Below are 20,360 nucleotides of genomic sequence, written 5' to 3'. Positions count from 1 at the left end.
GCGTTAGCATCAGGAAACTTACTAGAAATCTCAGGTGCCACTCCAGGCCTATGGAATTAGAATCTTCATTTAATAAGACCCCAGGTGATGTACATGCAGTCATACAGGTTAAAAATATAGGCTTTGGGGATTTCCCTGGTGGTTCAGTGGTTAAAAATCTGCCTCCCAATGCAGAGAATGAGGTCCCTGGTTGGAGGACTAAGATCCTACATGCCACAGGCCTACTAAGCCTTCGAGGCAACTACTTGGCATGTGCTATAAAGCCCAGAAGACCTGGCCTGTGCTATAAAGACCAAAAAGAAGAGTATGGGATTTGGAATCAGATTTATCTGGCTTTAAATCTCAGTTTAGCCATTTAACTACCAAATCTCTTGAACCTGCTTCATGTATAAAACCAATCAGTGGCCCTAGACTTTGGTTTTACCTTAGAACTAGAAAGCTTTCCAAAACCACCATGGCCTGGGCATATTGCAGACTAACTAAATCAGCATCTCTCCCAGGTAGGATCGTGACATCAGAATTTAAAGGCCTTCAGGGGATTCTAATGTGTAACCAAGGTGGACAGCCACTGATGACTTTGAAGGACAAGGGTGTGGCCGTTGGAACCAATCTTCATGTGTATTCCACTTCTACTGCTTCACATATGAGGACTTAAGTTTCCATAAGCTTGAGCTCCTCCACCCATGAAATGGCACGTTAGAAACTCTTTTAAAGGGTTCTGGGCATTGAAGGAATTGACACATGTGGCCACGATGCACAGTGTTCAAAGAGTATTTGTTATTATTTATACAAGTCCCAGCTTCCTTTGCAGAAAGAACCTAGGAAGCAACACGTGGTTTGTAGTTATCACATAAACGCTCGTCTGTGGTCATGATGGTGGTGCTTTCCCCACCAAGGCTGACTTCCAACAACTTGGCCTCCAAGAGGTTAATGGGTGTTGCCTTTGCTGTTGTAAAAAACATAAGAATCTATTGTTTTTCTTCTTATATTGGAGAATGAGGTAAAAGTGGCTGGCAAGGAGCTTTCGCAGAATGGGTGAGAGTGAGGTTTACAAAAAATGCTCCCAACTGTGGGGTCAGGGTGGGGTGGGGGCAGGGGCAAGGCAGATCATGCAATGTTTGGCATTCTGCTCCCCAGAGCTCTGCAAGGAGGAAAGCAAGGCCTGGGGAGTTGAGACTTACACACAGTCACGTGCAGTTTAAGGCCATGAGCAGAAGATGTAAAGTGACCCCCGCTCAGATGGAGAGGAAATAGCCTAGTCGTGAAAAAGGAATTGAACGAAAGGGAAAATAAAGACATTAATACGGCTTTGAACCAAAGAGCTTTTAAAATACTTGTGGCTCTAACCTGCCCAGGAGGTAGATAAGCATGTTCCCTTTAGTTTGTCCTCAAATTCAACCTCTCGTAAGAGGTTAAGAAACACACCCAAGGCTGGAACTGACACTCAGACCTCCCGACTTCCTGGCTTTGGAGCTGGGAGTTCAGCCTCCAACTCCCTTGTCTATCAGGAAAAACATCTGGGTTATAACGCTTGAGGATGGGATATCGAGGGGAAGTGGTGGAAGTTTGGTTCTTTAAGGAACTTTGAGCGAGACTGCAGAAGACCCAGCCAGGCGCCCCGCCCATGGCCTGAGTCACAAGCACAAATGTTTCTGTGCTTCTTCTATCCTGGACGCTTCCCTTGTATGACCTTCAGGGAACTCCATTTGTCTGAGATGTTGGATGGGAAGAAAGTGGAGACTTCAAAATGTGTGAACACAGATAGGTCCTGAGGCACCATCGCGGCTAACAAAGCCTTTCCTTTACACGTTCACCTGTCCGTGATCCCACGAGGCTCCCCTACTGCACTGGCAGATGCCTACTTAAAACAGAGAGATGGGGGGGAACAGGCAGGACCACAAGGAGAAAAAGCAAGGGGAAGTCATCTTCAAAGGCCAGAAGGTTATAGAAAACATAATAAAATACAACTGTTTCCTTTAAAATTTTTAATGGGCAGGAAATGGTATAGAATAACTGCCAAGTCACATAAATTAATGTTTTGGTTAATGTTTGTGATCCCGGAAAAAGCCCTCTATCAGTTGATGCAAACGGCGGGAGAGTTTTCACTGCCCGCTGCCTGGGTGCGTGCCTGGGTGTGGGGCCACGGACCCATCTTCACATGGTCCAGAAAAAGAGACGGCTGCCGTGCCTGGCGGGCTTCAGATCACCTTCCACCTCGGGGTTGGGCTCTGGCCTTGCTCTTGAGTGATAGGGATTCTCTGGTAAGGGTCGGTCTGTTTTCACTTTGGTGACCTGCGGAGGGAGGAAGAGGAAAAGGGAAGCTTGAGAGTCAGGTGCAGCAGCTGTGACCACAAACACACCTCCCAGGTCTCCTCTCTGCCCCGGCGGCCCCAGCCACTCCTCATCGAAGCCCTAAGTACATCACATTTCACCCTGAATACACACTGAAGCATGCCTACTTTGCACCATTCCACGTGGAAGAAGTTAGGATACAAAAGGGAACAAGATTCACACAGTCCTTGCTGCTGGAGCCAGACAGGAGGCCATCCCCAGGGGCTTCCCAGGCAAGTCATGGGGCGGGGGGCGGGAGGAGCAGGACCTCCACCCACCTGCTGTCCTCCAGGGGCCCCAACTATTTCTGAAGGGCAAGTATTTAGCTCCATCTTGAAGGGTGAGTAGGAACCAATCAGGAAGGCAGAAAGGAAAAGACCTTCCAAGTAAACCAAGAGTACAAAGAGGGAGGGATGCACGTCCTTAGAACAGCCGAAGGACAGGCGGTGCACCTGGTCCTGTTGTTGAAGATGACATTATTCCAGCTCACGCTGACACTCCTCAGAGTCGACCTGCAGGTTCCCTGGGGCCTCCAGGCCAACACTGGAAGCACCAGGACTTGAAGCCAGATCTGCCTGCTCCAGGGCCTGTGCTTTTTACATGTCACAGGACGCTGGGAGGCAGGGGCCAGATGATGAAGGGCGATGAACGATATGCAAAGATGTTTGAATTTTAATCCAGTGGCAACAGATGTTACTGGAACAAGGAAGAACTTAATCACGTCTGCAGGCCAGGACAGAGTGTGCAAAAGCTAGACTGCGGATGCTGAGCCCACGGGCCGGGTGAGGGCAGAGCACAGAACTGGGGTCCAAGGGGAGAGGAGGATAGAATTTTATACCTACATTAGCCCACACAAGTCTCCATCAGAAACCCAGGAGAAACTGTTCTCACTGTAAAGATGAGGAAACGGGCCCAGAGAAGCAGAAAGACGGAAGGCCACGGTTATTAACGGTCTTATTATCTAGTGGTCTCCCAAGCCACCCCGTGTGATACAACTAGATCAATCTTCACAGATGTACAAATTCAAACATCATTTGTTGTGAACAGAGCTTTCATAGACACAGTCTCACAATTCTTATTATAAGCACCCTCCGAGGTATAATTATCTCCAGTCCATAGAAGAGGAGCAGAGATGCTGGCTTGTCTAAGATCAGGACACTGTAAATGTCAGAGCTGGAGCTGGAACTCCAGTTTTCTGACTACAAGTCCAGAATAGTTTTTCATTTGCTTTTAAAACAGTTTTCTCATCTCTCCGCTATAATTAGAGATCACTAATGGTTCCTTGTTGCTTGAAAGAGTATTCCAAATGCCTCCAGCTGGCATTTGAAGCTCCTTTAAGGAATTCAAGATGTCTGTGAAATAAAACTAGAGAAAATAAAAGGGCCCCTTTAAAGGACAAATTACTGTGGAAAGGACAATGAAACAACTTCCTCTTCTGCACCAGACTCAAAACAGAAGGAGCAGAAGCACGTGGTCAAACTAATTACTAGGTAAATGACCTTGGGGATCTGACTGAACTTTCAATTTCCCATCTGTAAACGGGGCCAACAGTAGCTCCCAGGGTTATTAGAATAACACACGTGAAGTGCCTGATGTATGGAGCAGATGCTCCATTAGTTATTTTCAAAATTAGTATTATCAGGGCGATGAATTACGGGCGAGAGCGCGCAACCCTACCTAGGAAAGCCAGAAACTTCACAGATAGACCCGACCCCTGAGCTGAGATTGGATGAGGAATTCACTGGGAGCACGAGGGAGGGCAGGGACCCGGACGCGTGAGTGAGTGATGCTGAAGTACAGACTTTGTCCAGCGTTATGACCCTTCCTAGAGATTGAACTGAAGTATAACTAAAGTTCGTAATCCTCTTAATGAAATACACTTTGGAAAGAGTTCAGATAACAATACCTTTTTCTTTTCAAGGTTTTCTTTAAAAGGTATTTAATACAAAGATTCAGGAATAAATATACTTTCTTAACAGCATGATTTGTAAATTCTCCTTCCATGAGACAGAAATGAGAAAAGGCAGTTTTCTTTATTAGATGTAAAAGTTCTACCACTTTCCAACTTAGAATTATCAACTATTCAAAATAACTTGGGAGACTTCCCTGATGGTCCAGTGTATAAGACTCTGAGCTCCCATGAGGTACCATTACACGCCAGTCAGGATGGCTGCTATCCAAAAGTCTACAAGCAATAAATGCTGGAGAGGGTGTGGAGAAAAGGGAACCCTCTTACACTGTTGGTGGGAATGCAAGCTGATACAGCCGTTATGGAGAACAGTGTGGAGATTTCTTAAAAAACTGCAAATAGAACTGCCATATGACCTAGCAATCCCACTCCTGGGCATACACACGGAGAAAACCAGATCTGAAAGAGACACGTGCACCCCAATGTTCATCACAGCACTGTTTATAATAGCCAGGACATGGAAGCAACCTAGATGCCCATCAGGAGACGAATGGATAAGGAAGCTGTGGTACATATACACAATGGAATATTACTCAGCCATCAAAAAGAATTCATTTTAATCAGTTCTAATGAGATGGATGAAACTGGAGCCCATCATACAGAGTGAAGTAAGCCAGAAAGATAAAGACCAATACTGTATACTAACACATATATATGGAATTTAGAAAAATGGTGACGATAACCCTATATGCAAAACAGAAAAAGAGACACAGATGTACAGAACAGACTTTTGGACTCTGTGGGAGAAGGCAAGGGTGGGATGTTTCGGGAGAACAGCATCTAAACATGTATATTATCTAGGGTGAAACAGATCACCAGCCCAGGTTGGATGCATGAGACAAGTGCTCGGGCCTGGTGCACTGGGAAGACCCAGAGGGATCGGGTGGAGAGGGAGGTGGGAGGGGGGATCGGGATGGGGAATACATGTAACTCCATGGTGGATTCATGTCAATGTATGACAAAAACCACTACAATATTGTAAAGTAATTAGCCTCCAACTAATAAAAATAAATGGAAAAAAAAATCAGTGGAGGCATCAAAGCTAAAAAAAAAATAAAAAATAAAAAAGACTCTGAGCTCCCAAGGCCGGGGCCCAGGTCCTATCCCTGGTCAAGGAACTAGATCCTGCGTGCCGTAACTAAACGATCTTGTGTACAGGAAAGATGATGAAAGATCACGTGTGCCACATTACCAAGACCCGATGCAACCAAAATAAATAAATAATAAATAAAAATATATATTTCTTAAAAAAATAAATAAAAATAATTTGCTCACTTTGGATCAGCTACTATACATAAAATAGACCACCAACAAGGACCTATTGCATAGCACAGGGAATTATACTCAGTATACTGTAACAGCATATAATGATGAGAATGTTTTTTAAAAAAAGAATATATATATATTCATATACATGTATAGCTGAATCACTTTACTGCACACCTGAAACTAACCCAGCACTGTAAATCAACTATATTTCAATAAAAGTTTTTCAAAGTAAAAATAAGTAAGTTGTTCACTGCAGTAAAAGAAGGTATCTGAAGTAAAGATTTGCCACATACCAAAAAAATAAAATTGCTAAACCATTCCTCTACTTCTGGCAACAAGCGTAAGACCCAACTATCATCCACAGATGCCGCACACAAAGGGAAGGGAACGAACATTAATAATTATGGGCCTGTGTGCCGACACTATGCTGGGGCTTCACATAGCCTCCTTAGCTTAATCCCCACAGAAAAACAGGGACTAATACTGGTCCCATCTTATAACTGTGGTAGGAGAGGAGATGTTTAGCAATTCACTCAAGATCCCAATGAAGTCATGAAACTAAGATTCAAACCTACTTTCAGTCTCCTTTCAAACCAGTCTTTCCCGCCATGCCTTGCTACCTATGCTTCCCAGAAGCAATGGGGGAGACAATGCTTAAGAAGCAGGGATGGTTCAGGTCACAAAGGGCCATGCGTCTCAGGATACAGAGGGGATGCTCAGTTTTATGAGCAAATAGGAAGCCCCTGGGAAAAGTTTTTTTTAATAAAAAGTCATATTTATTTTCCACACAGATCATGCCTACAGCCATCCACCCTGCCCTCCCACAAGCTCCTGTAGCCGAGCTAAGCACTCCCATTCAAGAAATGAGGACAGTGTGAGGATTCAAAATAATATTCGAGGAGATGCTGATCTAAAGAATTGAGGACTGGATAAAGGAAGACAGAGGGCAAAGTGAAGAAAAGAGATGTTCAGGTTCCTTCTAGCTCTGAGGTTTCAACAGATGGTGGTGTCACAGCTGAGACAGGAAATAAAGGAGAAAGTAGGAAAACACGCTTTTAAAACTACAGGCATGACTTAAAAAAAAAAAAACCTCAGGTATGCTTCTGAAAAATCAGGCATAACCTCAAACCCATTTCCCCATAATAACCTCAATGTTTTCAACTGACCGAGCCCCTTAAACATTTTATCCTCATCTACTCCCTTCTGTTCTTCAGTTAGTTATTAGTAATTAACAAAAAAAAAAAAACCCGCACATGCTGACAGATGTATGGAAAGGAGCATTTCTGTTAAGTAAACTCGGCTGTGGGTAATCACTCCCTAGCTGAGCTGACTGGTCAGTTTGGATCTGCCACATCAGACTTGAACTCACAGAAGACCCTTTCTGGACCTCCTCCTGCCTTTCCCCACCCTCAGTGAGAGAGAGACCAGCAGGAAACCATGTTACCTTTGACAGCTCCCCCAGGTCCGGCCGCACCCAGCCCAGCTTATCCAGCACGCACTGGTCAAACTGCGCCTGCTGTTTGCGGCAGCGACGAAATAGCTGCAGGCCGGAGTAATCAATGCAGGTCCAGTACTCCGTGAAAGGCTCCGCGCAGTGCCGCTTTATCTGCCTGGAAAAGAGGGCTTGGTTAGGAGTGTGCGTGCGTGCGTGTGTGTGTGTGTGCGCGTGCCATTTCCTACTCCTGACCCAGGGATCAAACCCGCATCTCCTGGGTCTCCTGCACTGACATGCATTTTCTTTTCCACTGCGCCAGCTGGGAAGCCCTTGGTTAGGGGCAGCTCTTTGCAGAACCATGAAAAACAAAAAAGTGGGGAAAAATTTGATACAGACCGCAAACACACAGCCTTGCTTTCTGAAAGGTATGAGAGTACTCTTACCTCACCTGCAAGGCAACCTGGAGATCCTCAGGTTGAGGACCAATACGTAAAATAAGATCTGAGGCATACGACCTAATTTCTTTGTACAGCAAAAACAAATGAAGAGAAATGCCAAAAGACTGTCACCTGGGACTCCCCTGCAGTCTAGTGGCTAAGACTCCACGCTCCCAATGCAGGGGGCCCGGATTCAGAACTAGATCCAACGTGCTGCAACCAAGACCCGACACAGCTAAATACATTAATAAATAAATATTTTTAAAACCAAAAATGTCTAAGGTGTATATATTTTCCTCAGATAACTCCTCACTTGGGACCTATTTATTCCCCTTGGATCCAATTCTAAAGTTTATCAGCTTTGAAATTTTAGAAGAGAGGGAGGCATACTCAGAGACATGGTGCTGACAGACGTCAGAGGTGACAGACAATGACAAAGGAGGAGATAGAATTATAAAAAGCAGATACACAAATTGACAAGGATCTTCTGATCCTGGGGGTCAATCACTGTGGAGGCAGACCACCCTCCACACCTCCAAAGCTCAAGGACGTCATTCTATTTGTGCACTGAACAAAAACAGAGATTAATTCTTATCATTAATAAGAAAGGTAAACTATATTTGCTCTCTTAAGAAGCAACACAGAATATAACTCATTTTGTGGTCACCAAAAGTGGTTGAAGAAAAAGTAACTTGTGTATGAAAGGGGTAAGCCTTCATTATTTTGCAAAATTCCCCTTCTCTTACCATCAGCGTTGCTAGTAATCAAATAAATGCAAATCCAGGCAAGAATAAAATACTGTTATTTTATGTAAAAGGCTATCTATCTGAGGCAGTGGAAGAAGCATAGAGTGCCTCCTTCCCCTGTTGGAATAATAATGAAGAACTTACTCGTCATTTTCCAAGAACCTAGCTACAGTGAACGCAGGAATCATATTTAACATAAGAACTTCAGCAGTGGCTGAAGAAAATACAAAAGAAAAACTGACTTTTCATCGCTGCTCAGTCCCGCTCCTGTAAGGCAACCAATGGATATCAGTTTCTTACACCCTTCCAGGTGTCTTGAGAATCCCCTTTGGAGGGTGACAGGAGGTATAACAGGAAGGAAGAAGGAATGTCAAAGCCTAGGGAGCTTTTCGGGGTTATCTGTAGTCTCACTAACCTAGACTTCTATGGTACACAAAATTGTACCCCAATAACCTTGACTAAAGGAACCAGGAACTAAAGAGCCTCTTGATGAAGGTGACAGAGGAGAATGAAAAAGCTGGCTTAAAACTCAACATTCAAAAAACGAAGATCATGGCATCTGATCCCATCACTTCATGGCAAACAGATGGGAAACAATGGAAACAGGGATACACTATTTACCTGGGCTCCAAAATCACTGTGGACAGTGACTGCAGCCAGGAAATTAAAGGAGCCGCTTGCTCCTTGGAAGAAAAGTAATGACAAACCTAGACAGCATATTAAAAAGCAGAGACATTACTTTGCCTACAAAGGTCCATAGAATCAAAGCCATGGTTTTTCCAGTAGTCACATATGGATGTGAGAGCAGGACAATAAAAAAGGCTGAGCACCAAAGAATTGATGCCTTCGAGCTATGGTGCTGGAGAAGACTCTTGAGAGTCCCTTGGACAGCAAGATGAAACCAGTCAATCCTAAAGGAAATCAATCCTGAATATTCACTGGAAGGACTGATGCTGAAGCTGAAGCTCCAATACTTTGGCCACTTGATGCAAAGAGCCAACTCACTGGAAAAGACCCTGATGCTGGGAAAGACTGAAGGCAGGAGGAGAAGGGGGCAACAGAGGATGAAATGGCTGGATGGATCACTGAATAATGGACATGAGTTTGAGCAAGCTCTGGGAGATGGTGATGGACAGGGAAGCCTGGCGTGCTGCACGCAGTCCATGGGGTTGCAAAGAGTCAGACACGACTGAGTGACTGAACAAAACCTGGACTTGAGAATCATGCTTGGTAGTGAGCTGGCATGACCAGTTGGAACTTTGGACTCCTCCAATATGCTGTGGCAGAAAGTTAAAGTGAAGTCGCTCAGTCGTGTCCGACTCTTTGCGAACCCATGGACTGTAGCCTACCAGGATCCTCAGTCCATGGGATTTTCCAGGCAAGAATACTGGAGTAGGTTGCCATTTCCTTCTCCAGGAGATCTTCCCGACCCAGGGATCGAACCTGGGTCTCCCGCATTGTAGGCAGACGCTTTACCATCTGAGCTACCAGGGAAGCCAAGAAGGGTGTAAACCATCACTCTGGTACTGAGGGCTGTGACCTGGATTCTGCTACCCTGGCACCTACATGAACAGATAATTATCTATTAGCTCTTAACAGCAGGCAACTTCAGCACACTGGAAGCTCGTGAAATCCAAACATTTCTCACTTATATATACTTTCTTTGAGGCAAAGGAAAAATGCTTTGCCAAAGTTCTTAGAAAATAAAAAGCTCTCAAATAAATACACATTCTACCTTATTAGCAATCAAATGAATACAAATTCAAACAGGAGTAAAATACCATTTTGTACCTATCAAATATTTAAATCAAATGCAAAGCTGATGAAGGATACCAGAATACAGTGCTGAGTACAGTATAAACTGACCCAACTTCAAAAGACAGGGCAACTGTAATTCAAGAGCCATAAATCATGTTGAAAGCCTTTAAAAGAATAAGCTCACTGCTGGGAAATGCATGCCAATGAATCAATTAAAAAATGAAAATGATCTCTACACAAATGTAACCACTGCAGATTTATCCAAAACAATCAAAAATGGAAATCAACAATGATGTTTAGTAACAAGAATCATGAGGTACATTATGGCTGGTTTATCTACCAGTGGAATATTAGACAGCCATTAAAAATGATGATCACAAAGAGGGAGCAACTTGAAAGAATGTTTCCAATAGTTTCAAGAGAAAAATGAGTTATTTCCAATGAATACACACACTATGACTTTGAGTACAAAAATATCTCTGCATGTGGACAAAGATAGCAAAAGCAAGAAAGAAGGAAAAAAGCTATTGTGTGAACAGTTCTTACGTCACTGTAGGGGACATCTGTTCGTTTGTCTAGCCAGCAGTCATTCCCCATTCTTCTGGAACATCCTTCGAATTCTCCTTTGGGGAACAACCCCTCCCTATGGCTTGGCAATGTGATTTAGATGAGTCAAAGTCTACTCCCCACTTAAGGCAAGCCTTGACCAGTCACAGTATTTTATCTCTCAAAACCTAACTGATTCAGAGACACGTACATGAAGTCGATCAGCCAGGATAAGACTCAGTTCCACGGACCCCAACTCATGCTACTGGCTGGCACTCCGTCTGGGTCTGCTAAGTAAGGAGCCTAGAAGCTTGGAGTGGCTGGAGGCCGTTTCTGTTACAGCAAGGAAGTCTCTCAAAATGAGTTTGATAGAGAAAAGCAGAACTAAGAAACTGAGGGGAGAAGAGGTGATGCAAAAAGACACCAAGTAGTTATGAAATTATTTAAGTCCTTGGACCCAGCCCTGCCTGATGCCAATCCTATTTCTGGACTTGACACTTAACATGAGTCAACTCCCTATGAATTCAGTTTCTGTCCCTTTGAGTTTTGGCTAATATGGTTGTTAAAACATTTTTCTACAATTGCAATTTGGACTTTTTCTACTTATAGTACTAAGCATATTGGCCTATCTAAACATTTGACTCTAAACACACCTTCCTTTCCATCATAACTGTGTGTCCTGCACTTATAATAATGATAACAAACTAGTGAATGCCTGATAGCTAGCAAGCACTGTTCTAAGTTGCTTTTATGTGCCTTTTCAGATTTCTCACAACAATCGTATATGACAGGTATTACCCTAGTTTGGAAATTGTGATTCACAGAGATTAAGGAAGGTGCTAATATTCACAAGAGACACGACATGGAAAACAACCTAAATGTCCATCAACAGATGAACAGATAAAGATGTGGGGTGCGTGAGTGTGTGTGTGTGTGTGTGTACACACAATGGAATCCTGCATGCTAAGTTGCTTCAGTTGTGTCCGACTCTTTGCGACCCCGTGGACTGCAGCTCATCAGGCTCCTCTGTCCATGGGATTCTCCAAGCAAGAATGCGGGAGTGTGCTGCCATGCCCTCTTCCAGGGGATCTTCCTGACCCAGGGATTGAACCCACATCCCTTATGTCTCCTGCGTTGACAGGTGGGTTCTTTACCACTAATGCCACCCAGGAAGCCCGTACAATGGAATTCTACTGCTGCTGCTGCTAAGACACTTCAGTTGTGTCCGACTCTGTGTGACCCCACAGACGGCAGCCCACCAGGTTCCGCCATCCCTGGGATTCTCCAGGCAAGAACACTGGAGTGGGTTGACGATGGAATCCTACTCAGTCATAAAAGAGAATGAAATAATGTCATTTGCAATAACACAAAGACAGACCTAGAGATTAAACTAAGTGATGTCAGACAGAAACAAATACTGTATGATATCACTTATATGCAGGATCTGAAATACAGTGTTTTAGATGCGTTTTAGATGTGTCCACAAATGAACACATCCATGAAACAGACTCACAGATATAGAAATGCAAATTATTACACATGGGATGGATAAAAAACAAGATACTACTGTATAGCACAGGGAACTATAGTCAATATTCTGTGATAAACTATAACAGAAAAGAATATTAAAAAAAGAACACATATATGTATAACTGTGCTGGACGGCAGAAATCAGTAACATTGTATAATGTCACACTAACAGTGTAAATCAACTCAACTTCAAAAAAAACTAAAAAAGAAAAAGAACATATAATAACAAATAATACAAACAAATAACAAAAATAAGTATCATTATTATTGTGAGCTTTACAGTGGTCTATCTGACTGCAAAGCCTTCTATTTCCTACCAGAATTAGTCAGTAAAACTGTCCTTCCACTTAACTGGGCTGGAAGTTCACCAAGATAGCACACACCTTGGTGTTTCAACCCACCAGCACTTGGGTGAAAAGCTCCTACCTGAAGAACTCCAGGGCACACTGGTTGACAAGCTTGCCTTCCTCTAAGCACCGCCGGGGGTCCTTCTCCTCCCAGCGGCACAGCATGAACTCCTTGTTGGGCTTGTCGCACTGAGCGCCATAGTGATGGGCCGCAGCCTTCAGCACAGACGAGCTGACTTTCACCTGGGGAGAGGGACGGGGAGAAGGGCCACAGATTCATGACCAGAACACCAGGTCCTCAGCCTCACCTTGAGATCAAGACAGAGGGAACAGGAAGGTAACCTTGCTCTGACTTGGCCCAGAAAACTAAAGATAGGGACCCCAGTAACAATCCCTTAGGATCCATGGCACTTCCAAGACCACAGAGCTCTTTCATGCGTATGATTTTCACACCTTTGTGATAATCTCATCAAGCTGATTATCAACAACTCCCACTTTAGACATAAGGGAACGGCAGCCCCAAAAGAATCCTTAGATCTTTGTGAGAGAGAAAGCGGAACTCTGAAGGGAGATGGAGGCTTCGGGGATGTAAGGGAAGGAACCAACCCTGAGGAGCGTGGATGAGTCTCCTTTCCAGGAATAAAAGTGGAAAGATGTAAAATTTCCAGAAGATGACAGAATCACAGATTAGAGACCGCAAGAGACCAGTAAGAGCCTGCAGTCCAGCAAGTTATTATTAAGAATAAAGTACTGCATCTGTGGACTTTGTGAAGTTTAGAGTGTATTCAAGGCAGCCATTCCCACAGCTACCCCAGTCTCCTCACTCGCAGCGCAGCAGTTTCTCCAGAAGCACAGAGTAGCCGCAGCCAGCTCACCATACAGCCCAGAGCCTGCCTAGCAGCTGCTGCAGCAGGGGTCCCGCTGGCCTCTTTTCCGTACCACCTCTTCCGGTACCAGGACCATGGCAGTTTTAACTACTGTTTGTTGTCTGGGAAGACCCTCCTCCTCACCAGCCCTCCTTTACAAAACTGGTCCAGCTGTTCTCACAGATGAACACCCCTCCCCCGATAGTGTGCATTGCAATCGTGCTAAGTCTAGTTATATATCAAATTAGACTGGAAAGGGCACTTTTACAATTCTGGGTCCCTGCTCACATTTTATCTCCCCAGAGTCTCTCCCTGATCATCTTAGATAAACTAGCCCCGAGAGTCACTCGATCTGTGACCACTGGAAGGTAAGCTTCAAGAGGGCAGGGGTTTTGTTTTCAACACAGGTCTACTACTGTAAAGATGTCCATTCTCCCTAAATTCTAATTAAGGTGATATTTACCATGGTCCACCAAGCACCGAAAACAGTGCTGGGCAGAAGGAGCTGTCACAAATGAGAACAAGACAGGGTAAAACGAGGCATTAAATACTTGGCTTGTGATGGCAGCTGGGGAACGAGAGCAGAAAGAGAAACTGGGGGGCCGGGGGCAGTTTTTCTGGCCATGGGAAGGAAACCCCTGACACAGAGGCCTGGAGAGGATGGGGTGGAGAGACTGGGTTTGTGTGGCTGAAGGAGGAAGTGTGGACCAGGAGTGGGGAGATGAGGCTGGTGCAGCCAGGCGGCTGGTTGTGTGGGAGGGGCTCTCTGAGGGCACCGCTGGCTTTTACACCTGGTGCATAGCACTCACCCCAGCAAGGGATGTAATAGTTACAGGAGAGGTTAGGACTATCTGGACAATGCCTTCTCATCCAGAACATAGTTATCAGTATGTCTCTCCAGTTAGCTCATCCTCATTTTCCTCGGTTAAAATTAGTTTCCCATACAGGAATCTTGCATGTTTCTTATTTATTTTTCAATGTTCTCATATTTTGGATACTCTCTAGATAGGTTATATTTCCCTTACATTTTCAAGTTAGTTATTGCTAGTCTGTACACTGTATCTTCTCTACAGTCATAGTTCACTAACTCTCTTCAGTTCTGATAGGAAATTCAAGGGGATTAACAGAAAAGCTTCCATGTACAAATAAAAACTGCCTCCCTTCTTCTCTGATGTGCTTAGTCGCTCAGTCATGTCTGACTCTTTGCAACCCCAGGAACCATAGCCTGCCAGGCTCCTCTGTCCATGGGGATTCTCCAGGCAAGAATACTGCAGTGGGTTGCCATGCCCTCCTCCAGGAGATCTTCCCCACCCAGGGATCGAATCCAGGTCTCCCACATTGCAGTTGGATTCTTTACAGTCTGAGCCCCCAGGGAAGCCCTCCTCTCTGATACTTCTTTTCCTTCCTCTTCTCTTTTTCCTCTCTTAATGCTCTGACCAGAACTTCCAGGATGATACAGACAAACAGCAATGACGGCAGGCTTCCCTGCTTTGTTCCCAACTTTTAGATAGTTTGGTATGATAAGGGCTGTCGGTGTCTGGGATATACTTGCCTACACGTTCCTCATTAGGGAAGTTTCTTTCTAATCATGACTGGCTTTGTTTCACTGCTGATTCCTCCACCAGGAAAGACTGAAATTTTCAGATTTCTTTTTCATTAATCTATACATGTCATGTAGAGCATTAACAGATTTTCTAAAATTGATCCAGTGTACTAGAATAAAATCTAGTCTGTCCTCATGCATTATGCCTTAAGATACCACTGGATTTGATTTGTAAATATTTATCAAGAATTTTTGCATGAGAATAATTTTATAATATTTATAATAATAAAATTTTTATTTCATTTTTTACAAATTTCACACAGCCTAGGTTATTACTATTTTTAATAAGACCAAAGACAAGAAAAGATAATTCATCTAAACACTATAGGAAGAGAATAAAGTTATGGTTGTGACTACTATTACATGGGCTTTCCTGGTGGCTCAGATGGTAAAGACTCTGCCTGCAATGCAAGAGACCTGGGTTTGATCCCTGGGTTGGGAAGATCCCCTGGAGAAGAGAAATACCCACTCCAGTATTCTTGCCTGGAGAATTCCATGGACAGAGGAGTCTGGAGGGCTACAGCCTATGAGATCCAAGAGTCAGACATGACTGAGCGAGCGACTAACACTACACTAATATTACAACCGTTAAAGTTAGCAAAGCAGAGGTGAATTTAGGATGGAACTGAAATTTGCCATGACAATTCTAATAAGCTCGTTTACATATCTGTTAAAATTTTGTATTCCAGTTTTTGATGACAGTTTATTTCAGTTAGTTGAGTGGTACATGCTTGCTTGCTATATTACCTATAGAGAGCTGGGAGACTAAAAATCAAGACAAACTATTTTTAAAGCCTAATATATTTTTTTAAATTAAGTTAGCTATATTGATTTCCTTGTTGAATGCCTTAGAACATCTTTAAATGGCTGATTTAATTATTCCGATGCTTCCACAGCTATCATGCCACCAAAAGTCTATGGTCTTCTTTGCTTTACTTCCTTACAAGTGTCTTATCCCAATCTAGGTATGCTCATGCTGTTAAGCATGTAATAGATGCCCTGTCACAGGGAAATCAAGGCTGAGAACTCACTGAACTTATTTCCTGAGGAAGAGGACCCATGTGCTCAAGATGGCACGGCACGTCAGTGGCAAGCACAGAACTGGCAAGGGAGACTGCGACCTCCCATCAGGCCACGTGCCACTGCATCACGACCACTGATGTCGCCAACAGCCCTCACCTGCTTCTTCACTAAGACTGATTTGAGTTCCAGCAGAAACCACATCCCTGCACAGCTGCTTACAGTGAATACCCTCTCAGATCCATTCAGCTCCCTTTGTCTCAAAAGAACACAAAATTTCAACGCCCTTCCTTATCCATCCCCATAACAGCCTCACTGCACACCAGGTTTATACAGTCTGCAGGTGTGAAAAAGGGGGGCAGAACAAGTCCTATGAGCAACCTTCTAGCCCTATTCTTTCTTCCTTACACCCTATCTGCACCCTTTTTTTTTCTTTTTGGAGTACTTAATTTATACTAGGCTTTGTATTTTGCTTATTTTACATAAAATGGAGGATGACAGTACTCAGCTGATGGAACTGCTGTGAGGCTTAAGTGAGTCAATACACATAAAAATATTATGAAGTGCCTAGCGCATAGAAGTACATCGTAAATAAGTTCAGTTCAGTCGCTTAGTCGTGTCCGGCTCTTTGCGACCCCATGGACTGTAGCACACCAGGCTTCCCTGTCCTTCACCATCTCCCAGAGCTTGATCAAACTCATGTCCATCGAGTTGGTGATGCCATGCAACCATTTCATCCTCTGTCGTCCCCTTCTCCTCCTGCCTTCAATCTTGCCCAGCATCAGGGTCTTTTCCAATGAGTCAGTTCTTCATATCAGGTGGCCAAAGAATTAGAGTTTCAGCTTCAGCATCAGTCCTTCCAATGAATTCTTAGGACTAATTTCCTTTAGGATTGACTGGCTGATCTCCTTGCAGTCCAAGACTCTCAAGAGTATTCTCCAGCACCACAGTTCAAAAGCATGAATTCTTCAGCACTCAGCTTTCTTTACAGTCCAACTCTCACATCCATACATGACTACTGGAAAAACCATAGCTTTGACCAGATGGACCTTTGAAGGCAAAGTAATGTCTCTGCTTTTTAATATGCTGTCTAGGTTGGTCATAGCTTTTCTTCCAAGGAGCAAGCATCTTTTAATTTCATGGCTGCAGTCACCATCTGCAGTGATTTTGGAGCCCCCCAAAATAAAGTCTCTCACTGTTTCCATTGTTTCCTCATCTATTTGCCATGAAGTGATGGGACTGGATACCATGATCTTAGTTTTCTGAATGTTGCGTTTTAAGCCACCCTTTTCACTCTCCTCTTTCACTTTCATCAAGAGACTCTTTATTTCTTTGCTTTCTGCCATAAGGGTGGTGTCAGTTACATATCTGAGGTTACTGATATTTCTCCCGGCAATCTTGATTCCATCATGTGTTTCATCCAGCCTGGCATTTCACATGATGTACTCTGCATGTAAGCAGGATGACAATATACAGTCTTGACGTATTCCTTTCCCAATATGGAACTAGTCTGCTGTTCCATGTCTAGTTCTAACTGTTGCTTCCTGACCTGCATCCACATTTCTCAGGAGACATCATAAATACTGATGGTTATTTTTATTCAAAATGGTCAATGTGTCCAAAGAGTTTCCTGCCCAAAGTTTCTGACTAGTTGTCCACAGGCATGTGTCATTAACTCCAAGGTCAATGAGGTCCAAAATAGGTTTAACTTGCTTCTCAAACCCACCACTTCTGGCTCCCTCAGTCTTATTGTCAGGGTGCAAATGTGACATTGATTCCTCAACCTTTCCTGCCTCTGCTATCTAAGTCATTGCTAAGTCTGATCAATCCTAGATAAACATGTTCTTTCCTCTCTGTAAGCACAGTCACCAATCATATTGGGGTCAATAATATCTTCCTCAGTTATTTCAACAACCACCAAGACTGGTCCCCTTGCTCTTCTTATTCCTCTCTTTCAATCATTCTTCATAGAACTGCTGTCCTAAGAGACAATTCTTATGTTACTCTGCTATTAAATCTGCAACAAAACACTTGAAGGATTCACGCTAAACAGCAGACTAAAGCCTGAGTTTCTCACAAGGTATTCAAAGCCTTCTGGATCCCAACTATCCTTCTGCCTTTTCAATGCACCAGACTTCAAAAAAGTACTGGTTGTTCTCTAGCACCCGGAACTCACTGTTCCCAGACCTGTTTTTTGGTCCCACCTGCCTACCTTTCAGATCCTGTCTCATTTAGAAAGCTCTTCTCTCCATCTCTGCCTAGAAATACCATCCTGCAAATGTCATTTAGCCAAGTTTCACATTATGCCCAGGAAGTTTTCTGTTCCCTTCACTGCCTCAGAGGATTAGACAGCTGGAAGCACTTCATTTTACAAATAAAATAACTGTCCAAACGGGAAAACTGATTAATCAAGGTAACTGAATGGCTAGGCCTAGAATTTAAATACAACTTCAAATCCTCTCTCTCTCTCTTTTTTTTTTTGGCCTTGCCTTCCAGCAGGCAGGATCTCAGTTCCCCAACCAAGGATGGAACCCAAGACCTTTGTAGTGGAAGTGCAGAGTTCTAACCACTGGACCACCAGGAAGTCCCCTACTCTCCTCTTAAATCATATTTGCCCTCGTCCATAGCATTTAATCATATTTTGTCCTGCATTTTAGTTATTTATCCAATTATCTGTTTCTCAATTCAACTGTGTGAACTCTAATGGCAAATGTATTCCAGAAATAGAATACGTCCAAGAAACAGAACCTCAGATGACTGTTGAACCAAATCAGAGTGCCAATGAAGAAACAGAAACTCAAAGTCTTAACCCAGATTCACAATGGGATAAGAAACAAATGGACTGCTGGCAGTACCTACCCCCCCAACCTTTTAGTAAATGTCACTTTATTTCAAAGTCTCCAAACACAGCTAAAAATTCTTTCATCCAAGGAAAATAATAGTTGCCATTCTTACAGGCATATAGGATGAAATGAAGTAATCTAGGTAAAATACGTAATACTGGACCTGTGATACAATTTTTGGCATGCAATTTTTCATCTTCCTCTTTCTCCTCCAATGTAGCCTGATTATCCAGTCCTGCTCTGACACTTCCTTGCCTAAAAATCTTCCACATCTCCCCATCACCTCACCTACAGGATCCAAAGTCCAAACTGCTCAGTCTGGCCCTGTGAAAGTCGCTACCCAGCCCCACCTCAGCCCCAGGTACCGCTCCAGGCTCGGCCACTGTTGCTTTCCACCAAGAGTGACATCAAACAGCAAAACACAAAATTCTGCTAAGCCTTCTCGACCTTCTGAGCTTTTGCCCCTAACATGGTCATTTAAAAGTATGGCTTTAAAATTCAGACCTGGGTTCATATTGTAGCTGTACGGCGTGAGGTGTGACCATGGGCAAATCACTTTTCTCAGGACCGTATCTATAACATGGAGAGATCAACTATATCCTCTCCTGGCTGGGAGGAGCCTATGAATTAAAGTTTGTTGTTAGCATCCTGTCTGAGTCTAGTGTTTGCTATAATTAGTATTATCGGTCTTCACTTCTCATATAGCTGTAACGACACTGTACTGTAACTGTATTGTTTCCCTATTAGATTATAAACTCTATGAGGTCAGGGTCTATCTCATTTTCCAGTGTATATGCATATGGTAATTATTCAAACGACAGCTCTTGAGTAAATGAATGCTTTAAATGTTCTTTTACCAAACACTTTCCCAGGCTGTTAGCAAATTCGCCTCCAATACTATCTCCTTTTTCTGCGGCTTTCGAGCTCCACTCCAATGCACTCTGCAGCGACAATGCTACTTTAAGGTGACTGTCTCTCTCCCTCGACTGTTAGCACCCGGGGCTGTACACTCACTTCGTAGGGACGTCTGAGTACCAAGTGACATGAAGTAAAAGGACCCTGGGTGGTGCTTAGTAAGAAATACCACTGTCATTCACGTAAAGGAGAAGCAGATTGCTGCAGGGAAGCGGAGAGCTCTCGAGCTACTGAAGGATGGGTCTCCCCGAGACGTCCCGAGGGTCAACCTGTGTGCAAGCTGAGGGCATGGGGCTGGGATGCGGGGTCCGGGGCCAGGGTCCGCTGAGTGCAAGCACGGCTGGGCCTAGGCCCGGGAAGCGGCAGCCCTGTCCCCGCTCGCCTTCCTCCAGACGAGTCTCACCTCCTGCACTTTCAGATCCTCCAGAGTGGGCAGCTCCACTATCCCCGGCATGATGGCTGCAGCCGCGACCCCGAGGAGGTGCCCGCTGCCGCGTCTCCCCCGTCTCCTTGAACTCCCCTTCCGACCGCCGAGGGCCACCTAGCGCCTGCGCATGCGCAGCGGCGGCAGCACGCAGCCGCACTGCTCTACCCAACCGCGAGCCACGGAGCCTGCGCAAAGCCAGGAAGCTCCCGGAGTCTGGGGGCGGGGCTTCTCCTCGGCCCCGCCCATCCCTCCTGGTTGTCATGGTGAGGCAGGATACACTGAGACCCTGGTGTCCCAAAGACTGGAAGCTAGAGGCAG

The 20,360-nt window shown here is 44.3% G+C and overlaps 1 protein-coding gene across 1 annotated transcript; it reads right to left on the bottom strand.

The window, feature by feature from the left end:
• Nucleotides 1-1,970: 1,970 nt before the first annotated feature.
• NDUFA8 (NADH:ubiquinone oxidoreductase subunit A8) lies at nt 1,971-20,174 on the bottom strand. Its single transcript, XM_065928525.1, has 4 exons — nt 20,019-20,174; nt 12,448-12,611; nt 7,014-7,179; nt 1,971-2,292 (listed from the first exon to the last, which is right to left on the bottom strand). The coding sequence occupies exons 1-4, from the start codon at nt 20,067-20,069 to the stop codon at nt 2,155-2,157; spliced, it is 519 nt and encodes a 172-aa protein (XP_065784597.1). The 5' UTR covers nt 20,070-20,174; the 3' UTR covers nt 1,971-2,154.
• Nucleotides 20,175-20,360: the final 186 nt, after the last annotated feature.

This window comes from Muntiacus reevesi, chromosome 3, assembly GCF_963930625.1.
Source record: "Muntiacus reevesi chromosome 3, mMunRee1.1, whole genome shotgun sequence".
NCBI lineage: Eukaryota > Metazoa > Chordata > Mammalia > Artiodactyla > Cervidae > Muntiacus > Muntiacus reevesi.
This window is presented reverse-complemented; position numbering and strand designations above follow the sequence as displayed.

Coding starts and splice junctions, on each gene's coding strand:
- NDUFA8 (XM_065928525.1), bottom strand. CDS start 20,069: ATGCCGGGGATAGTGGAGCTGCCCACTCTGGAGGATCTGAAAGTGCAG. Junction 12,612..20,018: donor AGGATCTGAAAGTGCAGGAG/GTGAGACTCGTC, acceptor CCCTCTCCCCAG/GTGAAAGTCAGCTCGTCTGT. Junction 7,180..12,447: donor TGTGCCCTGGAGTTCTTCAG/GTAGGAGCTTTT, acceptor CCTCTTTTCCAG/GCAGATAAAGCGGCACTGCG.